This window comes from Episyrphus balteatus, chromosome 3 (assembly GCF_945859705.1).
Source record: "Episyrphus balteatus chromosome 3, idEpiBalt1.1, whole genome shotgun sequence".
In the NCBI taxonomy this organism is placed as follows: Eukaryota; Metazoa; Arthropoda; class Insecta; order Diptera; family Syrphidae; genus Episyrphus; species Episyrphus balteatus.
This window is the reverse complement of record NC_079136.1, coordinates 65,352,045-65,378,367: the sequence shown is the minus strand read 5'-3', so window position 1 is coordinate 65,378,367 and position 26,323 is coordinate 65,352,045. Positions and strand designations below refer to the sequence as shown.

Sequence of the window (26,323 nt, the reverse complement as noted above, 5' to 3'; positions counted from 1 at the left end):
TTTTTAGTGTTTATTTCTTTTAATTTAAACTGTAAGTTTTGAATGAAAATGTATTTTAAATCAAATCAATTAGGTTCTTAATCCACTCACGCTGGCCAAGTAAGTCCTATCGCTATTCTCCAGTCTTGAATTAGTCCCTAACTTTTCTAAATTTGTCCAATGACAATAAATTACGACAGAAGCTTTGCATGAAGTTTTTCGTTCCCATTTTTAAAAAAGGGGAAACATTCCTAATGGAAATTTTATTCACGATAGCCTCAAATGTCTTCCTTGGGGCATTGCTCGATAGGTTTTCGCGAGGATCTCGTAGAAGCTTTTTTTTTAGAGAAGAGTTGTCATCTATAAGCTTCTGCTGAGAACTTTCCCTTGATGCCCATCGTCGTAATACTTTCCCTAACGTCGCGGTGTGTATCGATTTGATAATCTTTGTTTTTCTCCAAATTACAGTGGCGTTCGAAAAAGGCATATCACTTTTTTTTCGAATTTTATCAAATGTGTTGCATATGAGGAATTTCTATCTTGTGCGGTTTAAGTTGTTTGATGATACATTTAAAATGTTGAAATTTTTTACAAGCGGTCAAAAGAACAAAAATTGATCATACCGAAAATATGGGTTTTTTTAAGAACTTGTCTCATTTTTAAAATTGATATATTGAGAGATATTTAATTCTATTTTGATTTTCACGAAAACAAGATTCTAGTCTGAAAAATTGAAGTTAATTTTTCCCCTAATATGAGTTTCGTATGAAAAGTTGTTAACATTCGTAAAACTCCTGCGAGGTAGTTGACATACCTAATTGAATTTTGCTGGCGAACGAAAAACTAGTTGAGAGGAAAACGTAAGTTCCCACAATATCTATTATAATTCTGTGCGAACAAAGATATTTCGGGTGGAAAAATTTGCATGTGAAACTCAGGACTGATTGGCTCAGTGAGTTTTTTCCATGTGGATGCAGAGATCGTTTTCCAGATCCAGATTTTTAGGTCCTCAATGGACTCTGGACGCTTATTCGCACATTTAAGTTCCATAATTGGCTAGATATTCTGAATTGGATTGAGATCTGGAGTGTAGGGAGGCCAACTTAATACATGGGCCATTCCGCTAGAGACGAACTTCTCCATAATTTCTAAATTGCAATATTTGTTACTTTTTTGTAACAATTCCAAGTAAAATAACTGTTAAAATAAACGAAAATGGGGCCTAATTAATTAATTATTGATTGATTTGTTTGAAAATTAACAGGGGGTCTATTACGTAATACGAAACGAGCGGCAAGTCAACGATACTGAAGTAAACCATAGTCACGACAAACAGAGCGATTATGTAAAACGATAAAGTCGTTTGGCCAAACTAAACCCAAAAAAAATATTTTTTTGAGGGTCAAATGCATTCTACCAGCATACGCAATAATATTTTAGCAGCTAAACGAAAACAAAAGTCAAACGATAGGTAAATGGCAGTCGCAAAGATTAACGAGTATCGTTGAAGTAAAACGATTATCGTAATACGTAGTATTTTTGGAAAATTCGGCTTAAGCACCGCCTTGAATGTTCTAAGTTTAGCTCACACGAGCCTTTTCCTCATTGAAATTGACAAAATTAATTTCCTTTAACGTTTTCTGTAGCTCAACACAGCTGATTTTTGAGGTCCACCAAAGCACCAAAAACACCATCTTCCACTAAATTTCTTCGGTACTGCTTTCAAGAGTCAAACACATCTTTAAGAGATTTGAATCTTGATATAGCTTTTCTTACCTCTTGTACGTCAGATTTATTTAATTCGAATTAACATACAGGGTGTCCCACAGTCACCGCCCCAAATGAAAACCATGGATTCCTGAGGTCATTTTAAGTCGAAAAACTTAAGAGGTAAATTTCTCGTTTTCGTCCCGTTTTCGAGTTACCACGGTTTTTATGATTTTTGTTCTCTTTTCTCTTAAATAGCTTTATCTTTGCCAAACTACGTTTGATTTGAAAAATTTTTTTTACAACCAATCAAGAGTTTATTACAGTTTTAGTTTGTCTCAAAACTTTTTTTTCTGCGGACAACCGTTTTTCCACAATTTTGCATCAAACACAATTTTCTTCGTTTTTTAAGTTGTTTTTTACACTTTCATATCATTTAAGTCAAAAAAACACCTTAATGAGTATTAATTTTTTATGCTTTTTATTAAAGCCCAGTTTATTTTCATAAAAAAAAATAAGTTTTTTTTTCATAAAAAAGGCCACTGAAAGTAATTAAAAAAAATAAACAAACTGAGTGAATTAAAAAAAAAATAATTTTTAAATAAAAAATTAATTTAAATGAATTAAAAACTTTTTCTGAGCTATTGTGGTTAAGAAAAGAACAAATAAATAAAGCTCAGAAAAAGTTTTAATTCATTTAAATAAATTTTGTATTTAAAAATTATTTTTTTTTAATTCACTCAGTTTGTTTATTTTTTTTTAAATTAATTTCAGTAGCCTTTTTTATGAAATAAAACTTATTTTTTTTATCAAAATAAACTGGGCTTTAATAAAAAGCACAAAAAATTAATACTCATTAACGTGTTTTTTTGACTTAAATAATATGAAAGTGTAAAAAACAACTTAAAAAACGAAGAAAATTGTGTTTGATGCAAAATTGTGGAGAAACGGTTGTCCGCAGAAAAAAAAGTTTTGAGACAAACTAAAACTATAAATTCTTGATTGGTTGTGAAAAAAATTTTTCAAATCAAACGTAGTTTGGCAAAGATAAACCCAGATAAGGGAAAAGAGAACAAAAATCATAAAAACCGTGGTAACTCGAAAAGGGGACGAAAACGAGAAAATTACCTCTTAAGTTTTTCGACTTAAAATGACCTCAGGAATCCATGGTTTTCGTTTGGGGCGGTGACTGTGGGACACCCTGTATAATAATATCAGTACTTATTACATTAAAAACCATATTAAGCTTTAATAATTACTAAACAGACTTTAAAATTATCAGAAAAACAAAATTAATAATATACACTATAAAAGTCCATCTCTACTTCTCATGTGCCCCAGCAATTCATTAAGGGCATCACCAATTTTAGTAAATTGTACTGTACGTTGCTTGTATGCTTCTAATTGTTGTTTTTTAATAATCAACGCTTCAGTTTGATATTTTTGGGTGTCTTTTCGAAAATTTGATAATTCTTTAGATATTTTATCAAGTTGTGAAGATGTTTCAGTTGTAGATAGTATGTCTCCCAAAGGCTTTACATCTTCAACATTTACTGGATCTAAATGCTCTAAAATGAAAATTTAAATCAAATCAATATTTTTTTAACAGTCTGGAAATTTAAAAAAAAATTACCTGTTGCGACAACATTGACTTCAGGTAACGAGCAGGCTTCTTCAAATTGAAATGCATTTTCATCCTCATAACCATCATCATCGTCATCATCATCATCATCAAATGGTAACTTTTGATCATTGGCAAAACTTATTCTCATATTTTCTTGTTTAATTTTTTTGGTTGGTGATGGTTGTGATGTTGCTTTTTCTAATGATTTATATACATTTGGAAAAGTATCTTTATTAAGAAATCTAAATAAAAAATAAAAAATTGTATTAGAATTTATTTTAATTTAAATAAATAAATCAATTACTTATTATTAGGTTTTTCATTCTTCCGCAGCATTTCCAAACGTTGGCGATAGTGTCTCACCAAATACTTCCATTTGTTCTCCACTTGACTCCATGTTAAATCAAATCCTCTAGTTTTCAATCGGCGAGAAATCTCCTCCCACATTTGTCTTTTTGTGCGAAATTTTGTACCAAGCAATGGTCGATGTTCTTCGAGGAGATCAAGAAAGAATTTATTCGATTCGGCTGACCATATCATTTTATTTTTATCATTTTCATCGTAAGATATGTCCTCATCGGATGATTCTTTAAAGTAAAAAGAACTATACGTTAACAATCAAAGCTTAAATGAAGCTGATAAAACAATAACATCTTAAAATCGAATGAAGAACTCACTCAATTGCTTTTGAATTAAAAGAAAAATGCTCCAGCTACAAGGAAACCCCATATATAGAATTAAATTAGAAAAAAAATTTTTATTTTTTATTTTTAATTTTTTGCGTCTAATAAATAAAATAAAATGCACGACTGGGTCGCACGTACTTGCTCTTGTAGTTCTCAGTATCTTTATCTTAAATATCTATTGGAAATTTAAGATTTTGTTTAGCGTCGAGAAAAAAAAATCAACAAAAAAAAAAATCGAAAGTTAAATTAAAATTTTTTTTTTTCAAAAATGTTTTTAAAAATATTTTTTTTTTTACATTATATACTTCAAAATGATGTCTGTAAATTTTTAATAAAATTGGCTTATAGGCTATTGATTATGTCATTTAGAAAGGAACTAAGACGTTCGCGGGTTTTTATTGCAGGAATCGTTCAATGGGTTACAAGAGAAGATAAAACCGCGGAGTGCTATTAAATGAGAGGGTGGAAACTGAATATAGGGGTGTAAAAGCCCTAAATTGATTTTTTGAGTTTTTTTGCATTTTCAGTTGTACATTTTTTTTGGGTTGAGATAGACATAAACATTGCTCCAAAGAAAAACAGAAGATTAAATTTCCTTCAAATTGCTGTACTCACAAAATTTTTTCATTGAAAATTAACCGAAGTATAGCCATTTTAATCATTTTAGTTTTACTCAAGTAAAAGAGAAACATTTGAGGGGAAAGTACGATAACTTAAGTAGAGGGGTTCAATACAATTATTGTTTACTATGGGAGGGAGGGTCAATGTTCCCCCGTTTTGGAGGGAGGGGCGATTTTCTAAAAAAAATACTTAAAATAAAAAAAAATATTAAAAAACAACGGCAACACTTACAGTTTTGATTGATACTTTTTTCAAAAGCTAGAATTATAAGCTTAATATTAATTTTAAAATGAAGTTATTTTAATCAATTGTTTTTGAAATAAACCAATTTTTCCGATAAAGAAAGTATTTTGTCTATTTTTGAATTTTCTCAAAAAGTAGAAGGCATAGGAACATTATGATTTTCATGATTTGATAAGAAATCAATTAAGGCAGTTTACTTTGTCGATCAATTTCGTATTGAATTCCACAATCTTTGTGAAAATTGTACTCAATGTGCTTTTTAAACTTTTTTTTCACAAGTTTTGACTTTGAAATCAAGTATTTCAAAAAAAATTGATTAAAATAACTTCATTTTAAAACTAATATTAAGTTTATAATTCTAGCTTTTGAAAAAAGTATCAATCAAAACTGTAAGTGTTGCCGTTGTTTTTTAATATTTTTTTTTATTTTAAGTATTTTTTTTTGAAAATTGCCCCTCCCGCCAAAACGGGGGGACATAGACCCCCCCTCCCATAGTAAACAATGATTGTATTTAACCCCTCTACAAAATCTCATTATCAGTTCTTGGTGCTTAAGTTATCGTACTTTCCCCTCAAATGTTTCTGTTTTACTTGAGTAAAACTAAAAATGCGAAAAAAAGATATATTAAAATGGCCATACTTCGGTTAATTTTCAATGAAAAAATTAAGTGAGTACAGCATTTTTAAGAAAATTTAATCTTCTTTTTTTCTTTGGAGCAATGTTTATGTCTTTCTCAACCCAAAAAAAATGTACAAGTAAAAAAGCAAAAAAACTCAAAAAATCGATTTTTTTGATATTTTTTTATGATTGTTTCGACTATTTTGGTATGGAAATTTTTTTTTCAATTTTTAAAAAACATTATTCTAATAGGAAATTTAATTCTCTACAAAAAGTTTTGAGAGCAATATATTAAAATTTTGCTCGGTTTATGAGATATATTGGAAAAACCAAAAAGGGGGCTTTTACACCCCTATCTTCAGTTTCCACCCTCTCATTTAATAGCACTCCGCGGTTTTATGTTCTTTTATAACCCATTGAACAATTCCTGCAATAAAAACCCGTGAACGTCTTAGTTCCTTATTACCCTGTTTTTTTCGACATAATCAATAGCCTATTATGCTTTGATGATATGAACTTAAAAAACTTTTGAAAAAACGGCAACGCCATATTTCCGTTCTCGGCATATTTTGCGTAAAACTAAAAACGCAGTTTTGTTAGAATCAATAAGTCTGTCACGTATACCAAATTTAATCAAAATCGTTAGAGCCGTTTTCGAGAAAATTGCAATACCTCGAAAACGTTATATGGGAGATATGCGTTAAAAAGGAGGTATTAAAAAAATAAAAAAAACGGGTCTAGGGAATAACGTAAAAAAAATCTGTACCAAGTTTCAAGCAAATCCATCCATCCGTTTAGGCCCTAGCTCGATGTACAGATGGACGCACAGACGCGCAGACGCACGGACGCACACACGCACAGACCGACGGACGGCATGACGATAACCACTTTTTTGATGTTCTCCATCATCGTAATGTTGGTTTAAATTAAAACCTCAAATTTGTTTTCTACACGAAACCAATACTTGCCGTATAGAGCAAGTAAAAATATGTGCAATTATCTACACCTTTATTCATTCTTTATTAAGCGCATTTTTTTATAGTTGAAAAATATTGCGTTCATGGTGAACGTTTAAAAAAAAAATCAATTATCGCAATGTAAAAATTTCATTATTTTTGAATCTAAAATGTACATATGTGCTCAACTACACTAGCCCAAAAAATTAAGGGAACAAAAAAAAAATTTACATAAACCAAAGAAAAATTAAAAATTTTCAAAAAAAAGTTAAATTTTGAAAAAAAAAACTTTTTATGGGTATTTTTTTTTTAATTTTGAAAATGTTTGTATTTTTCTTTGGTTTATCTAAAATTTAAACGATATTTTTTAATAAAATGTTCAAATAAACTCAAAAGAATTTGATTTTGCTTATAAAAAGTGATTAGAAGTAAGTGATTTAGAGCTTGAGAAATACTTAAGGTGACCCCATCCATGGGGATAGACTTACGGTGACTACTACTATGAAGCTTAGAGCTGCAGAAATATGGTGTTTTATTTCATCTCAAAAGTTCAAATCCTCACAACAGAAAAAACTGTTTGATGAATATATCTGTAGCCTTACAGATTACAGATTTCAGTTATCTTAAGCTTCAATAATTAAGCCCCAGTTTAGTCTTATCACCAATAGATATAAAATAGCGGTACATTTTCTAAAAAAATCGTAAAAATGCCTAAACATATTTTGATAGCTTTTCTAAATTGATCTTAAAATAAAAAAAAACATTTTTTTCCAAAGCAAACTTAATTTCCTTTTAGAAAATTGAATGAAGTTTTTAAATGTTTCCTTTAATTTTCTGTAAAGAGATTCGTTGTTGAAATACATATTAATAGTTAGAGTCAAAAATATGGTTTTTGGTTTGATGACTGATATTGCAGTCTAAAAAAAAATCGTAGAAGTTTGAAACAAAATGAATTAGAGCGGGCGGCCACTGCAGAAACGCTCAACTCATCGAGCTAAAGAAAATTTGAAATGGGAAGTGAAAGAGGGCTATTAGTAGTTACGAAAACCACAGGTCTTCCCGTTCGCATCCTGGCACGATTGGCGTGGTAAAGTGCATCGTGCATCTCATAGAGTTAAAAGACAATATTGGTGTCAAATTAAAGGTGCTATTGTAAGCTATCAAAATTCAGAGGTCTTCCGGGCGAAAGTCTGGCAGTTTTGTCATGCAGCCCGTTTTAAGGTTAGAAGCGATAAAAGTGAGTTTTTTCATAAAGTCTTGTTTTTTGGTATTTTGGTGGATGAGTTAAGGAGTTTTTTCACTATAAAATAAAAATAAGAGTTATTAGCATTTAAATATAAAACGATGTTTTGAAAAAAGCTTGATAGTTTATTAACAATGACCCAAAGTATATGCAAAACTACGAATAATTCACGAAAAAGTCTCAAATAATACGCTGCGCCCCTTACAACTTATCGAATTAAAAGGCGACTTTAATTTCAAATTAAAGCTTATAATGTCTTTTTTTGAAAACCAGAGGTCTTCCAAGCCAAAAATTTCAAGTTAGGTCACGCAGCTTGTTTTAAGGTTAGGAGCGATTTTCACTTAAAACGTTCAAGCAGGCTGGGGGGTGAAATGACAAGATGTGGCTTGGAAGACCTCTGGTTTTCAAAAAAAGACATTATTAGCTTTAATTTGAAATTAAATTCGCCTTTTAATTCGGTAAGTTGTAAGGGGAGCAGCGTATTATTTGAGACTTTTTCGTGAATTATTCGTAGTTTTGCATATACTTTGGGTCATTGCTAATAAACTATCAAGCTTTTTCCAAAACATCGTTTTATATTTAAATGCTAATAACTCTTATTTTTATTTTATAGTGAAAAAACTCCTTAACTCATCCACCAAAATACCAAAAAACAAGACTTTATGAAAAAACTCACTTTTATCGCTTCTAACCTTAAAACGGGCTGCATGACAAAACTGCCAGACTTTCGCCCGGAAGACCTCTGAATTTTGATAGCTGACAATAGCACCTTTAATTTGACACCAATATTGTCTTTTAACTCTATGAGATGCACGATGCACTTTACCACGCCAATCGTGCCAGGATGCGAACGGGAAGACCTGTGGTTTTCGTAACTACTAATAGCCCTCTTTCACTTCCCATTTGAAATTTTCTTTAGCTCGATGAGTTGAGCGTTTCTGCAGTGGCCGCCCGGACTAAATCTTAAAGCCAAAAAAATAGTCTTTCTAAAAATAATAAATCATTTATCAGAAAAAATGTTCCCACTCTCTTAAGAGAAGAGTAAAAACAAAAAAAAAAAATTGGAAAAATTTTGGCCTGTGAACCATTCCAACGATTTAGATATAGTCATAAAATCCTAAAATTAAAAGAATGTAGCTTTCACATGCTTTTTGTTTTGTAATGATACGATCATTTTTTACTGAGATACAGCCTATCGAAGATCACTAAAAAATCACGATTTTTTCTTTTTTGTTCCCTTAATTTTTTTGGGCTAGTGTAGTTTATTCTGACAATAAGTATTTAAGAAATTATATCTAAGTTTTTAAGAACTTGGAAAAAAGACTTCTAAAAGTTTGTTGAAAATATGGCTTTCCATTTGAAAAAAAAAAAAATATTTTTCAACTTAAAAATTACTTTGAAATCATACGCTCGAGTTATCTAAGGACTTAAGTTCTGAATTTTAAGGGCTCTGACTGGTCAGAACCAAATTTCACCTTAGTTTTTGACATCTGACCAATCAAAGCCTCTATAAATTCAAACCTTAAGTTCAGGTCTTTTTTAGAAAGAATGGTTAAATTTTAATGGGCTCTGGATGAACTGCACACTTTTGAAAACGAATTTTAACAGACTAATGGTGTTTTCGTTTGGTAAAAAAATCAATTTATTTTTTGACCTAAATCTGTCAAAAAACTGTTGTTGCGACTACTTAATTGTAGTTGAACAGATCAAAAATTGTTTTTTTTTTTTACAGATTTAGATCAAGAAATAAATTTATTTTTTTACCAAACGAAAACGTTTAAAAAGTCAGCACAATTTAACTATTGTCTTATTGCACTAGGGCTTCCAGATAACATTTTATTAATGTCGGGACAACAGGTCTCAAAATTCGGGACAAATCGGGACAGCCAAATAATACATGAAATCGAAAATAAAAAAATAATAAAAAGAATTACGTAGGTGATTACAAACTTTTTCATGCATAAAGACTTAACTACATTGGCTCAAAAAGTGAAAAAGTACAAAAGTGAAAATTTTCAAATGCATTTCTGTATAGTTTTCCGGGCTGGAAAATTAAAACAAATGATACAGAAAGCTTATTTTTTGGCTTTAAAACAATTTGTATGCTCTTTTTCACAAGACAATTGCGCTTAATAGAAAAAAAAACATTTTCACTTTTTACTCCAGTCAAAGCGTCGTAAAAAAGGGCCTCACCTTGCGATGAGAGGCACTGTCTGTTTTTATTTCATGGATCGATGGGGGTATATTTAAAAGGCTTAAACCCAATTTCTCACCACCTGATCATTCTTTTTAGCGGAGTTATTCACAAAAATGCATTTTTTGGGATATTTTACTTCTAAGCTAATATCTTTGCTTCAGATTATCGTAGACCAAAAAATAAACATACATTCTCTTCCTTATAATATTTTCTATCGTTGTATGTAATTTCATTGTATTTGAGTGAGTAAATATAAAATGGCAGCCGTTTAAAGTCAAATTCTTGTTGTTAAAAAACACATTTTTGTCATTATTTCGAAAAAAGCTTATATCATGATTGACATTTTTCTAACCTATTTTGTAGTCCTGTTTATGTCCTGCATTTTACAGAAAAAATGAGCTCTTTATCACCAAAGATGGCCGAGCTATTGATAAATGAACGCATGCAAAACCGGTGCAAAAACACCCAAAAATATCGTTTTTTGGGAATAACTCGACTTCAGAATGTCCTACAGCAAAAAATAAAGCAATGAATTGTTCGTTACAACATTTTCTATCAATTTAGTGCGCAATATTTTTGTTGAAACAAATAAAAAATAAGTAATATTAAGTCAAAGTCGTTTTTTTGTTAAGCAAACTCTTGCCTTATTATTTTGCAAACGGTGCGAGTATTGGCTAAGAAAATAAAATATTATTGTAGTCCTTTAAATTATCTACAATTCAAAAAAAAATTTAGCTTTCTACGGCCCACGGGAGCCGAGTTATTATAATTTTAAGAAAGCATTAATCCGTACGAAAATACAAAAAAAATTCCCTTGTTTATGATTCGAATACTAGTTCTCAGTGAGAGGGGTTGTTTTCATTGTTTCTTGTTATAAGAGAATTTGTCTTATGTTTTTTCGTTGGTCATTTGGACCTTTTTTAAAAAATTAATTTCTCGGCTCGTGTGGGTCGTAGAGAGCTAATTTTTTTTTTAAATTGTAGATAATTTAAAGGACTACAATAATATTTTATTTTCTTAGCCAATACGCGCACCGTTTGCAAAATAATAAGGCAAGAGTTTGCTAAACAAAAAAACGACTTTGACTTAATATTACTTATTTTTTATTTGTTTCAACAAAAATATTGCGCACTAAATTGATAGAAAATGTTGTAACGAACAATTCATTGCTTTATTTTTTGCTGTAGGACATTCTGAAGTCGAGTTATTCCCAAAAAACGATATTTTTGGGTGTTTTCGCACCGGTTTTGCATGCGTTCATTTATCAATAGCTCGGCCATCTTTGGTGATAAAGAGCTCATTTTTTCTGTAAAATGCAGGACATAAACAGGACTACAAAATAGGTTAGAAAAATGTCAATCATGATATAAGCTTTTTTCGAAATAATGACAAAAATGTGTTTTTTAACAACAAGAATTTGACTTTAAACGGCTGCCATTTTATATTTACTCACTCAAATACAATGAAATTACATACAACGATAGAAAATATTATAAGGAAGAGAATGTATGTTTATTTTTTGGTCTACGATAATCTGAAGCAAAGATATTAGCTTAGAAGTAAAATATCCCAAAAAATGCATTTTTGTGAATAACTCCGCTAAAAAGAATGATCAGGTGGTGAGAAATTGGGTTTAAGCCTTTTAAATATACCCCCATCGATCCATGAAATAAAAACAGACAGTGCCTCTCATCGCAAGGTCAAATGACGCTTTGACTGGAGTATTTGTACTTTTTCATAAAGTGGTGTATGCTGTTAAGGCTTAAGACTTGATCCTAAATTTTTGGGGACTTCTTGCAAAAGTACCTATGAGTTGGTTGAAATTCCATTTTTTGAAAATCTTCGTTTGGAAAAAAAAAAATAATAAGTACCTACTTCATCCATAAAATAAAATCACATTCATCGTAGATAGGTACCTTCGCTTAAAAATTGTCTCTTGATAGATCTTTTAGTATTTACTAAGCCCTAAATGTATGCTTTCAACAGTTTTCTAGTTTTGGAGAATGAACGAATTTGACCTAAAAGTTTTTTCTTGTATAATTTGAGTGAATTTTCTTATATAAACAATTTATTTTTAATGCAAGCTTTAAGTCATTTTTATTTAATTTTATCTTTTACTTTAAGTCTGCATTAAAAATAAATTGTTTTAAAGAAATGGCGAAATTTTAGAAAATCTAAGCTGTTGGCATTGTAGCTCAGGGAAATTAGTCAAAATATAGGCATGAAATCGCATTTTTCGCGGGACAAAATTTTTTTCATGGAATGTGTTCGGGGGGTTGTCCTTATCATAAAAGTCAATTTGTTGGGATGATTGGAGGTTGGGAACAGCCGCCATCTTGGAAAAGAGATTGGTATCGTTTTTATTGAATAGCTCCATTGTTATTCATTTTACCAAAAAAATGACAAAGGTAAGACTTTTTAACAATAAAATTATCTAAAAAATGATATACAAAACAATTCCGTGAGATTAAATAAAATTTTATAGTTGGTTAAAGTGCGGGTTTGTGTCGCAAGGTTGGTGCAAAATGACATTTTTTCATATATCTGACGAACTTTTGATTTGTCTAGGTAATTCTTCAAGAATGAATTATAGTACTTACATATAATTATCTATAAAATGAGCCCACAATCGTTATTGTAACCATCATATTGTAGAAGTAATCTAACTTCGAAATTCTCTATGTACTAGTCAAAAGTGAGAAAAAAGCAAGTTTTTTGCTATTAGGCCTAGCAAGTTTTGGAAGTAGAGGTATAACCAAAATATAAGTACGTAGTTTTGTATCCATGCTCGTCTTAATCTTGAGTTCCACTAGCCGCATCGCCAAAATTGAGGTGTCCAAATTTAGGAAAAATGACAGCATCACATTTTATATTTATAATTTGAAATAATGTAAATTAAGCTCATTCACATTAACTGGAAAACTTACGTTATTTAACCCCCCGAAAAACGCACAAAGCACAAAATTAGAGTTGTCAGACCTTTGAATTCGATAAAAAGACAAAGACAAGGGTACAAAACTACGTACTTATATTTTGGTTATACATCTACTTAATAGCAAAAAACTTGCTTTTTTCTCACTTTTGACTAGTACATTGAGAATTTCAAAGTTAGATTACTTCTACAATATGATGGTTACAATAACGATTGTGGGCTCATTTTATAGATAATTATAAGTACTATAATTCATTCTTGAAGAACTACCTAGACAAATCAAAAGTTCGTCAGATATATGAAAAAATGTCATTTTGCACCAACCTTGCGACACAAACCCGCACTTTAACCAACTATAAAATTTTATTTAATCAACTCACGGAATTGTTTTGTATATCATTTTTTAGATAATTTTATTGTTAATAAGTCTTACCTTTGTCATTTTTTGGTAAAATGAATAACAATGGAGCTATTCAATAAAAACGATACCAATCTCTTTTCCAAGATGGCGGCTGTTCCCAACCTCCAATCATCCCAACAAATTGACTTTTATGATAAGGACAACCCCCCGAACACATTCCATGAAAAAAATTTTGTCCCGCGAAAAATGCGATTTCATGCCTATATTTTGACTAATTTCCCTGAGCTATAATGTCGGGAAATCGGGACGTCTGGCAGCCCTATATTGCACTTTGATTGATCCAAAACAAAATCCGAATGAACAAAGTAAATAACACAATACATAGCTGCGTTCCTTTGGGAAAATTTATTTACTGCTTAGTAGGTACTTAAAACAGCTTTGAACTACTTTTTTAATAGAGTAAAAGTAGTTAAAGTAGTTTTAAGTACCTACTACTACAGCTAATATTAGCTGCGTTCCTTTGGAAATATTTATCTACTTTTTAGTACTTAAAACTACTTTGATCTACTTTGCTATACTGAAAAAGTAGTTCAAAGCAGCTTTAAGTACTAAAAAGTAGATAAATATTTCCAAAGGAACGCAGCTATTGAAGTGAGCTGAGTTCATTGCACAACAATTTTCTTTGCTAGGTATGGAAGGAGGCACAACACTCTCTTCATTAGAATCACCAAATGGTTCAACGACTAGAGGAACAATAATCTTAAAGACACGGACAAACTACAGTTCAAGTTCATCGGCTTTCCTGCTGATAACCTGTATGTTAACCTAATCTAACCTAGTATACAAAAAAATATAAATTTGTTTAAACATACTGTTTAATTGCGAAGAATTGGAATTATCATCATTTTTCAATTTCTTTGCACTTTGCTGCTGTTCATCATTGTTCTGTCGTTTTGATGGAGGTGGTTTAATATCACCAAATAATTTGATCAATTCCCTGAAACGAAAAATTCCTTAGGAACTCAAAAGTAAAATTCCAGAAATTCATTTCCAACTTACGGTTCAACTTCTTGATTCTTTGTCCTCTTGTCCAAATACATTTTTTTAAGACTATTGTACTTAAATTCAATTTGCACGAAGGAGAAACTAAAATTTCGTTGTGACATCTTTTCCGTGACAAATTCAAGCATTTCACGTTGATTGGCAAATGTTTGCTTGGTAGCATTTTTTAGCTGCGATATGAATAAATCAAGAGCTTGTTCTGTCCAAACTGCATGCGAATTCTCGACTGTTTCTTCAGCATCACCTAGAGAATTATTTTACACAATAAATATATTTATTTTGACCGAAAGGAGAGTCAATAAACTTACACTCAATCAAGTCATCGACTAAAATGAAGGATTCCATTTTAATCAATTAAATTATTTGCTAAGAGCCGTCGAAAATGATTTTGGGAATATTTAACGGTAACAAAATTATGAACTCCGAGAATTCTCTTGGAATTGATTTGTCTCCTCCAGAGAATAAAAATAAATTTAATGTTAAAACAAACAAAACTTTGCTTTTAACGGAGTTTCAATTGAATCCGTTTGTTCAGTTCTTTTCTCTGTGTCTGTATTCTGTCCTCTGTGCGCCTGGCGCAAAATGCGAACTGTTTTTTGTTGGACAAAGTCGAGAGTTACATTTATGAAAGAACTACTTATTGTTTTGAGAAAAAACAAGTAAATTATCAATTTCAATTGAGATAATTATAAAAATAATTCAATTTTATTTAATATTCTGAATATTATATCAATGTATATTTGTTTTATAAAAAAGTAATTCAATTTTTGTGAAAAAGAAAAGTAAACGCCATCGAACAAGAAATTAAACGTCAGAACTGATTTGACAGTTCTGTTTATTTTCTACCACGAGTGTGGTGTTGTTCATTGTCACGTTTACGTAACGTAAAACTTGAGGTGAATTTTATCTATTTTAGGTAAAATTTATATCGACGGTTGAAATTTGAAATGCAAAATTGTTTCATTTTCACAGGAATGTCAAATCGCATAGGAAAAATATTAAATTTGAAATTCGCACTGACGACTGACCTAATTTGCAAATTTAAATCATTTGGGCTCTAGTGAAAAAAAGACTATTAAGCTAAGTTTACACGATTGCAAGATCCTCCAATATAAGCCGATTTTTCCCAATAATTTATCCAATTTTATCTGTCAAAAGTGACAGAAAAAAAAAATTGGCAGCCAATCTTTTGCCGACTTCTTGCAATCGTATGAACTCGTCTACACAAACAATTTTTTTTATTTTCAAATAATAATTGGACGATTGTTGACTCATTGGTCATTGGATAATGTTTTTATTAAAAACATTTTCCAATTTTAAATTGAAAGATAATTTTGTATCGTTATTGAGAAATAATTAGAAAGGAGTTTTTTTTTTTTATTTCGAAAATGTTAAAACATTTTAGCATCCGGTTTTCTGTTTTTGAATAAAAACTAATCATTGAAAACAGCTAATACTCAATTACCAACATAAAATAAAAATTTTTTTTCAAAATTTTGAAAATGAAAATCAAACAAGCACTTTTCTTAAACAGCTCATAGCCTGTTTTCACTAGAGCCCAAATGATATAATTTTGCAAATGAGGTAAGTTCAGATTTAAAATTCAATTTTTTTTCTATAGAATTTGACATTCGAAATGAGATAATTTGCGTAAAATTTATTGGCTTTGCTAAAAGGGGACATGTCTGGGACATGTCCGGGACATGCCCGGGACATGCCCGGGACATGCCTGGGACATGCCCAGGACATGCCTGGGACATGCCCGGGACATGTCCGGGACATGTCCGGGACATGCCTGGGACATGCCCGGGACATGTCCGGGACATGCCTGGGACATGTCCGGGACATGCCTGGGACATGCCCGGGACATGCCTGGGACATGTCCGGGACATGTTCGGGACATGCCTGGGGCATGTGCATGTGAATGGGACATGTCCGGGACATGTCCGGGACATGCCTGCGACATGTCCGGGACATGCCCGGGACATGCCCGGGACATGCCCGGGACATGTCCGGGAGATGTCCGGGACACGCCTGTCACATGTCCGGGACATGTCCGGGACATGTCCGGGACATGTCCGGGACATACCTGGGACATGTCCGGGACATGCCTGGGACATGCCTGGGACATGTCCGGGACATGTCCGGGACATGAATGGGACATGTCCGAACCTGAATGGGACATGCCTGGGACATGTTCGTTACATGCCTGAGACATGTCCGGGACATGCCTGGGACATGTCCGGGACATGCCTGGGACATGTCCGGGACATGTCCGGGACATGCCTGGGACATGCCCGGGACATGCCCGGGACATGCCTGGGACATGCCCGGGACATGTCCGGGACATGCCTGGGACATGCCAGGGACATGTCCGGGACATGTCCATGATATGCCCGGGACATGCCCGGGACATGCCTGGGACATGTCCGGGACATGCCCGGGACATGCCTGATACATGCCCGGGACATGCCTGGGACATGTCCGGGACATGTCCCGGACATGTGACAGGCGTGTCCCGGACATGTCCCGGGCACGTCCCAGGCATGTCCCGGGCATGTCCCGGGCATGTCCCAGGCATGTCCCGGGCATGTCCCGGGCATATCATGGACATGTCCCGGACATGTCCCTGGCATGTCCCAGGCATGTCCCGGACATGTCCCGGGCATGTCCCAGGCATGTCCCGGGCATGTCCCGGGCATGTCCCAGGCATGTCCCGGACATGTCCCGGGCATGTCCCAGGCATGTCCCGGGCATGTCCCGGGCATGTCCCAGACATGTCCCAGACATGTCCCAGACATGTCCCAGACATGTCCCGGGCATGTCCCAGGCATGTCCCGGGCATGTCCCGGGCATGTCCCGGACATGTCCCAGGCATGTCCCGGACATGTCCCGGGCATGTCCCAGGCATGTCCCGGGCATGTCCCGGGCATGTCCCAGACATGTCCCAGACATGTCCCAGACATGTCCCGGGCATGTCCCAGGCATGTCCCGGGCATGTCCCGGACATGTCCCGGACATGTGACAGGCGTGTCCCGGACATGTCCCGGGCACGTCCCAGGCATGTCCCGGGCATGTCCCGGGCATGTCCCAGGCATGTCCCGGGCATGTCCCGGGCATGTCCCGGGCATGTCCCGGACATGTCCCGGACATGTGACAGGCGTGTCCCGGACATGTCCCTGGCATGTCCCAGGCATGTCCCGGACATGTCCCGGGCATGTCCCAGGCATGTCCCGGGCATGTCCCGGGCATGTCCCAGGCATGTCCCGGACATGTCCCGGACATGTCCCAGGCATGTCCCGGACATGTCCCGGGCATGTCCCAGGCATGTCCCGGGCATGTCCCGGGCATGTCCCAGACATGTCCCAGACATGTCCCAGACATGTCCCGGGCATGTCCCAGGCATGTCCCAGGCATGTCCCGGACATGTCCCGGACATGTCCCAGGCATGTCCCGGACATGTCCCGGGCATGTCCCAGGCATGTCCCGGGCATGTCCCGGGCATGTCCCAGACATGTCCCAGACATGTCCCGGGCACGTCCCAGGCATGTCCCGGGCATGTCCCGGGCATGTCCCAGGCATGTCCCGGACATGTCCCGGACATGTCCCAGGCATGTCCCGGACATGTCCCGGACATGTCCCAGGCATGTCCCGGACATGTCTCAGGCATGTAACGAACATGTCCCAGGCATGTCCCATTCAGGTTCGGACATGTCCCATTCATGTCCCGGCATGTCCGGGACATGCCCGGGACATGCCTGATACATGTCCGGGACATGCCTGGGACATGTCCGGGACATGCCCGGGACATGCCTGGGACATGTCCGGGACATGCCTGGGACATGTCCGGGACATGCCTGGGACATGTCCGGGACATGCCTGGGACATGTCCGGGACATGCCTGGGACATGTCCCGGACATGTCCGGGACATGCCCGGGACATGTCCGGGACATGCCCGGGACATGTCTGGGACATGTCTGGGACATGTCCGGAACATGCCTGGGACATGTCCGGGACATGTCTGGGACATGTCTGGGACATGTCTGGGACATGTCTGGGACATGTCCGGGACATGTCTGGGACATGTCCGGGACACGCCTGTCACATGTCCGGGACATGCTTGGGACATGTCCGGGACATGCCTGGGACATGTCTGGGACATGCCCGGGACATGCCTGGGACATGTCCGGGACATGTCCGGGACATGTCTGGGACATGTCTGGGACATGCCCGGGACATGCCTGGGACATGTCTGGGACATGTCCGGGACATGCCCGGGACATGTCCGGGACATGTCCGGGACATGCCCGGGACATGTTCGGGACATGTCCGGTACATGCCCGGGACATGTCCGGGACATGTCCGGGACATGTCCGGGACATGCCTGGGACAAGTCCGGTACATGCCTGGGACATGTCCGGGACATGTCCGGGACATGCCCGGGACATGTCTGGGACATGTCTAGGACATGTCTGGGACATGTCTAGGACATGTCTGGGACATGTCCGGGACATGTCCGGGACATGCCTGGGACATGTCCGGGACATGTCCGGGACATGTCCGGGACATGCCTGGGACATGTCCGGGACATGCCTGGGACATGTCCGGGACATGCCCGGGACATGTCCGGGACATGCCTGGGACATGTCCGGGACATGCCCGGGACATGTCCGGGACATGTCCGGGACATGCCTGGGACATGTCCGGGACATGTCCGGGACATGCCTGGGACATGTCCGGGACATGCCTGGGACATGTCCGGGACATGTCCGGGACATGCCTGGGAAATGTCCGGGACATGCCCGGGACATGCCTGGGACATGTCCGGGACATGCCCGGGACATGTCCGGGACATGTCCGGGACATGCCTGGGACATGTCCGGGACATGTCTGGGACATGTCCGGGACATGTCTGGGACATGTCCGGGACATGTCTGGGACATGTCCGGGACATGCCCGGGACATGCCTGGGACATGTCCGGGACATGCCCGGGACATGTCCGGGACATGTCCGGGACATGCCTGGGACATGTCCGGGACATGTCCGGGACATGCCTGGGACATGTCCGGGACATGCCTGGGACATTTCCGGGACTTGTCCGGGACATGCCCGGGACATGTCCGGGACATGCCCGGGACATGTCCGGGACATGTCCGGGACATGTCCGGGACATGCCTGGGACATGTCCGGGACATGTCCGGGACATGCCTGGGACATGTCTGGGACATGTCTGGGACATGTCCGGGACATGTCTGGGACATGTCTGGGACATGCCCGGGACATGCCTGGGACATGTCTGGGACATGCCCGGGACATGCCTGGGACATGTCCGGGACATGCCCGGGACATGTCCGGGACATGCCCGGGACATGTCCGGGACATGTCCGGGACATGCCTGGGACATGTCCGGTACATGCCTGGGACATGTCCGGGACATGTCCGGGACATGCCTGGGACATGTCCGGGACATGCCTGGGACATGTCTGGGACATGCCCGGGACATGCCTGGGACATGTCCGGGACATGCCCGGGACATGTCCGGGACATGTCCGGGACATGCCTGGGACATGCCTGGGACATGTCCGGGACATGCCCGGGACATGTCTGGGACATGTCTGGGACATGTCTGGGACATGTCTGGGACATGTCCGGGACATGTCCGGGACATGTCTGGGACATGTCCGGGACATGTCTAGGACATGTCTGGGACATGTCTGGGACATGTCCGGGACATGTCTGGGACATGTCCGGGACATGTCTGGTACATGTCCGGGACATGTCTGGGACATGTCCGGGACATGTCCCAGACATGTCCCGGACATGTCCGGGACATGTCTGGGACATGTCCGGGACATGTCCGGGACATGTCCGGGACATGTCTAGGACATGTCTGGGACATGTCTGGGACATGTCCGGGACATGTCTGGTACATGTCCGGGACATGTCTGGGACATGTCCGGGACATGTCTGGGACATGTTCAGGACATGTCTGGGACATGTCCGGGACATGTCCGGGACATGCCCGGGACATGTCCGGGACATGCCTGGGACATGTCCGGGACATGCCCGGGACATGTCCAGGACACGCCTGTCACATGCCCGGGACATGCCTGGGACATGCCCAGGACATGTCCGGGACATGTAAGGGACATGTCCGGGACATATCGGGACATGTCCGGGAGATATCCGGGACATGCCTGGGACATGTCCAGGACATGTCCTGGGACATGCCCGGGACATGTCCGGGACATGCCCGGGACATGTCCGGGACATGTCCGGGACATGTCCGGGACATGTCCGGAACATGCCTGGGACATGTCCGGGACATGTCTGGGACATGTCAGGGACATGTCCGGGACATGCCTTTGACATGTCCCTGACATGCCCGGGACATGTCCGGGACATGCCTGGGAAATGTCCCAGGCATGTCCCGGGCATGTATGGGACATGTCCCAGGCATGTCCCGGACATGTCGGGACATGCCGGACATTTCCCAGGCCATAACCGGGACATGCCCGGGACATGTCCGAGACATGCCCATGGACATGCTTGAACATGTCCGGGACATGCCTGGGACATGTCCGGGATATGCCTGGGACATGTCCGGGATATGCCTGGGACATGCCTGGGACATGTCTGGGTTATGTCTGGGACATGTCCGGGACATGCCTGGAACATGTCCAGGACACGCCTCACAGTGCGGCGACTAGTGGAAAAAAATAAAAAAAAAAGAATTTGCCAAAAATGTGAGGCAAGTATGCCAAATTCAAGGTAATAAGTCTGAATGAATAAATCGACAGCTAATTTATGATAAAGTTCAATTTTCTGTTGTCAGAGATCCTCAGAAGATCAAAAAAAAAAAAAAAATAAATAAGAGTAAGATTTGTAGTTACCGGTTAAAAGACCATTTACTGAAGAAAAAAGAAACATATGATATTTTTTTTGCTAGGTTCACATTCAGGAGAGAAAATATAATTATTCTAACTGCATATTTTTTTTTCTACATGTAAATTTAAATTTTTTTTGAGAGTCCAAATCAAAGCTTCTTTGTTCGTAGTAAGTACTAACTTTGATAAGGCATATATTTTGAGAGGGGTCAGATGGGAAAAAAGTGTTTTTATTTAAAGAAAGAAAACAATTATATCTTTTAAAAAAAGTAAGTTTTGTCTGCAGAAACTTGCGCTTTCTCTTGCAACAAGTGTTTGTTTACGAGTATTTTTTACATAATGTGTTCAGCTAGGGAGCTTTTTGATGTTTGTTTTTCCAACCCAACAGCCCGATTGCGTGGTGTTTTGCAGTTAATGAAGTCAAAACTAAATATGCAATCAAATTTAGAGCCTGAAAATCAAGAAATCTTAGCAAAACACTTGTTTTTTTTTTTCCAGAATTCCCATACATACAAGTTCCTGGATCGAATCATGTATACAAAAGTAGGCGTGGCAGGGGGCGAATAGGGTCGACTTTATTTTGTACTTTTGAACTCGCCTAGATAATCAAATTTTTTCAATTTTATTCAAATTGTGCAAGCCGTTTTCTAGATATAAATATGCACACTCAGAAGTGGGCGTGGCAGGGGGCGTGGAAATTTCGCTAAAGTTTGTAAAACGTGTTGTTATTACATTTAAAAACAATTTTTTTTCCAAACTCAACTGTTTTTTAAAAATTTGATTTTTTTCCAACATCTCCATACAATCAACGCACTGTGCGCCTGGGACATGTGAGGGACATGTCTGGGACATGTCCGGGACATGTCTGGGTCATGCCCGGGACATGCAGTTGACATGTCCGGGACATGCCTGGGACATGTCCGGGGCATGCCTGGGACATGTCCGGGACATGCCCAGGGATATGCATGAACATTGAACATGTCCGGGACATGTCCGGAACATGTCTGGGACATGTCGGGGACATGCCCGGGACATGTCCGTTACATACCGGGGACATGTCTGGGACATGTCCGGGACATGCCTGGGACATATCCGGAACATGCCTGGGACATGTCCGGGACATGCCCGGGACATGTCCGGGACCGGAATGGGACATGCCTGGGACATGTCCCATTCATGCCCGGGACATGTCCGGGACGTTTTTTATACGGAACAAACGTCATTTTAGGATATAAAAGGCTGATAAATATTTAAAAGGGCTTTATGAAATTGGCCACAAGAATACTTCAGAAATTCTGAAAACAATCACTTAATGACCACTTAATCGCACTTATATAAATATTTATTATTTATCATTACCAAAGTACTTCAGTCTGACCAACAATCTTACAAAAAATTTAAATAAAGATCACTTACAGTGGTAATGTGCATTTATAATTCCGGTTCCCAAACAAGATTAAATTTCAAGTTCAAGTAATAAACTTTTGACTGGCTTTTTTACAACCTTCGAAGATAATCTAGGTCATGATTCATTTTCATCTTAACTTAGTCAGAGAACCCTCACAAATAACAGTTAGTCCATTGATCTGTCTCTGGTTTTATTTCTGATTCCAATAACAACATGAATGGTATTTTCCATGAAATAAATGAAATTCTGGTGACTAAAATAAATCTTACTCAGAACCAAAATTTGTTGTGATTATGGTAAACATCTAGATTCATCTAGAATAAAAATAGGAAAAATTCCCTCTCACCTTATTTAAACAAAAAATACCAGTTATCAGTGTGTTACTTTTCAAACATAATAGTTGGCGACACTGATGACCAGAGATGGCAAAAATTGGATTTTTTTTGATTTCCTACATTTGTTACGTCTACTACATAAATGAGGTAGTTAACGTAGTTTAATGTAGTTAACGTAATTAAATGTAGCAGACGTAGCGCTAGACGTCAAAATGTAGTTTGAAATGCCAATTTTACCACCAAATTGTCAAAGTCTTATTCAAATCGAAATACATAGCTGTGATAGTGTAAATTTGAATAGAATATTTGAAACCAGATGGACTTGGGGTGGTTTCTTTGAAAAGGTTTTACTTTACGAAACCAAATTCTCACGAAAACACAGCTATTTATTTTTTAATATTTTTGAAATATAACGTTTTTTATGTAATTATTGCACGTAGCAAATGTAGGTAGTACATGAAACAAATCAAGCGAGTAGTTTATTCGATTAACTACGCGTAGTTAACCGAGTAGATTACCTGACGTAATCTACTCTGCCATCTCTGCTGATGACGGTTGAATGCATCATTCACAGTACTTTTTTTCGTATTTAAATTTGGCGGGAAAATGCAGGGAATTCATTCAATCGCCATCACCATCGCTTTTATTTGGTCAAATTGCATTAGGCAGTAACTATCTATGGCAGATATTTTGTGTATCTATTTTTAGAATTAAAAACATATTTTATAGTTGATTTTAATTGGTATTATAACTTTCGATTGAATATAAATGGATTTGATGTCCAACAAATATGGACAGGAAATTTCCGTGCAGTAGACAGAGTCAATATTGAGAGAGACTAACGACAACCACTGACTGACCACTAACAAACTGTGATTGTTTATTTCTTGTCATTTGAATACAAGTTGTAAATAAAATTGCATAATAATATTATTTCGAATCTATAATGGATAGTTAGTTACATTTATCAGTGTGGATTCTTAATTTACAAAGCTGTCATTAAGTTATGTTGCTGATGGGTTCAATAGTATCATATACACTTTAAGTTATTTATAGAACCAAAATTAGTTGCTTAAATATTGTTTTACTGTTAGACGGTTGATTATAATTTGAAAAATCAATTTGGCCATGAAAAGAAGTTCCATGTTGTGGCTTATTGGCATTATACAGTTAGTGTTGACTATCTTAAATACATTAAATATAAAAGTGACAAGTGACGCAACATAGAGGGCACGGCTTGATGATTGATTATAATCTTAATGTATTTGTTGGCTGTAGAACTTAAATTGAAAAGTAAGAAATGAATGGTAATTCCGTATGGAATTTTACCTTTTTTAATAAAAAATTTTCATGACTGAGAAGTTAAACCCACGTTTCCAACAAAAATTTACTTGGAATAAGTGTTACATTTTTTATGGATCGAAAATAAGTTCAGATAAATGCTTATACAAAATTTCAATTTTTATATTAATGATTTTTTAAAAATTCATGGAAAAAGCAAAAAAAAAAAATATTTTTTTTCCTTCGCACAAAATTTGGTTAATATTTTTACCTGTCTGGTGGGTTATCTACCCACTACAAATGTTATCCTATCTGAATTTTTCAGTTAAAAATAAAAATATTAATGATGTATGTACGACATCTACAGAAAGAGCAATAAATTTAAAAAAAAAAAAAAAACATAAAAAACTTACTTTTTTTCCTTCCATCACCCTATTGTGCATTTGTTCAGATTTTTGAGTACAATTGCTATTAGATTTTGATTTGGGTGTGTTGGCACCGAGATCAAAGTTGTAATTAACATTATTTGTACCGTTTCCACTGCGGCGTATACTTACTACCTATTTTTTTTTATATTTATTTAAGTTTTGAGTGAGAAGGTTTTTTTTTTTAAAGAGAAATGGAAGTATTTGCAACAAATATTCAAGGTAGGTAAGGTTTTTCTTAGAGAAATAAAGATAAAGAGAGTTAGAATTTCTAGATAACTTAATTTTTATTTTAGAACTTTGGAATTATGTTTTCCATGATTTTAGAGTTTTTTTATGCTGAGATATGTAAAAAAAAACTCTTTTTATATTCAAGATGCAGATTTTTTAATGTCATGTTGTTCAGCACCTTAAATCATGAACAACATGTTTCTATTGTTCCCAAAATAAATGTATGTAATAAAAACCGTGTTTTTGTTATAACTCAGTACTTATTCGAATTAACATTTTATACTCTAAACCACAACGAAATTCTCTGTAAACAAAAAAAAAAAAAAAAAAAAAATACTTTTTCTTATCCTTAGCAATCATTTCTTATTGTTTCCAGAATAAAATTTTGCTGAGCTAACTATTGAGTTACCACAAAACATTTTTTTTTCTTTATTCCACTATTTTTTTAAATGATACAACAAAAAACTTTTTTTCATATCAGTAACCGAAAAAATTGTGATTTTTTTTCCTGTAAAAAATCGTTAGATACTTTAAAACCGTGGTTTGTTTGCTCAAGGTTATCCCAGGATAGTCCAACTTTTACTTTCGCTATCCTACGCTTAGTTTAAAAATTATAGAAGAATTTGTGTTTATTCACCACACAAAAAAAAAAAAGTACGCATACACCACAGTGAACTTTTTTAAATTTATAATTAAGAATAATTAAATCCACTGGTGTTTGCATTGCGCCTAAAATGTTATTTATTTGTCTTGGAATTTTTACTTGATTGAATGAAGTCCATATACAGTACAAATAAAGTAAAATGGCTGTGTAATGCGTTAAAAAACACATTTGTGCTCTGGGCCCTATTTCACCAACTATAAGTTACAAGCACAAATTTGTAACTTGTAGATCACAAGTACAAATTTGTACAATGGAATTCTGTTTCACAAAGTACAAATAAGTAATTCACAAATTTGTGGTTATCGAGAAAAAAAATTACAACTAACTTTTGTAGAATTACCGTTTCACCAAATATATTTTTTTCTTGTAAGCAACAAGTTTATCTCACAAACTTGTAAAGCTCTTTAAAGTCTAAGCGGTGACCGTTGAGTTACTTAACTCGTAACGATAGAGGTAAAAATTGGTTTCAAATGAAAACTAAGTTGATATTGAATATGAAAAAATAGGATTGCCATTTTTAAAACTTAAGCAACCCTATTTTAAACGAAAAATTGTCAACTAACTAATACTGTCATATCTTAGTAGTTAAATCAAATAAGAAAATTTTTTAAATGCCAAACAAAATTGTAAATATATATTAAGATTTTTGTATTACTGGATTATTTTTATATTTATTATTTTATAATGACATCCATTTATTTATAAAAGTAAAACAAAGGGTAAAATAATAAAATTGTAAAGAGTGAGGAAAATTAATAAAATAATTGAATTATTTATTAATTAATTTACTTAAGAGGCATATTTTGTGATGTTTTCATTCGATTTGAAACACAAATGCTATACCAATTTTTAAAGCATTTG

At 36.7% G+C, this 26,323-nt stretch overlaps 1 protein-coding gene across 1 annotated transcript; it reads right to left on the bottom strand.

The window, feature by feature from the left end:
* Positions 1 to 2,915: 2,915 nt before the first annotated feature.
* LOC129915561 (uncharacterized) lies at positions 2,916 to 15,050 on the bottom strand. The gene is made up of 6 exons (XM_055995164.1): positions 14,538 to 15,050; positions 14,227 to 14,473; positions 14,040 to 14,164; positions 3,615 to 3,897; positions 3,320 to 3,552; positions 2,916 to 3,254 (listed from the first exon to the last, which is right to left on the bottom strand). The coding sequence occupies exons 1-6, from the start codon at positions 14,572 to 14,574 to the stop codon at positions 2,992 to 2,994; spliced, it is 1,188 nt and encodes a 395-aa protein (XP_055851139.1). The 5' UTR covers positions 14,575 to 15,050; the 3' UTR covers positions 2,916 to 2,991.
* Between the last annotated feature and the right edge of the window lie 11,273 nt (positions 15,051 to 26,323).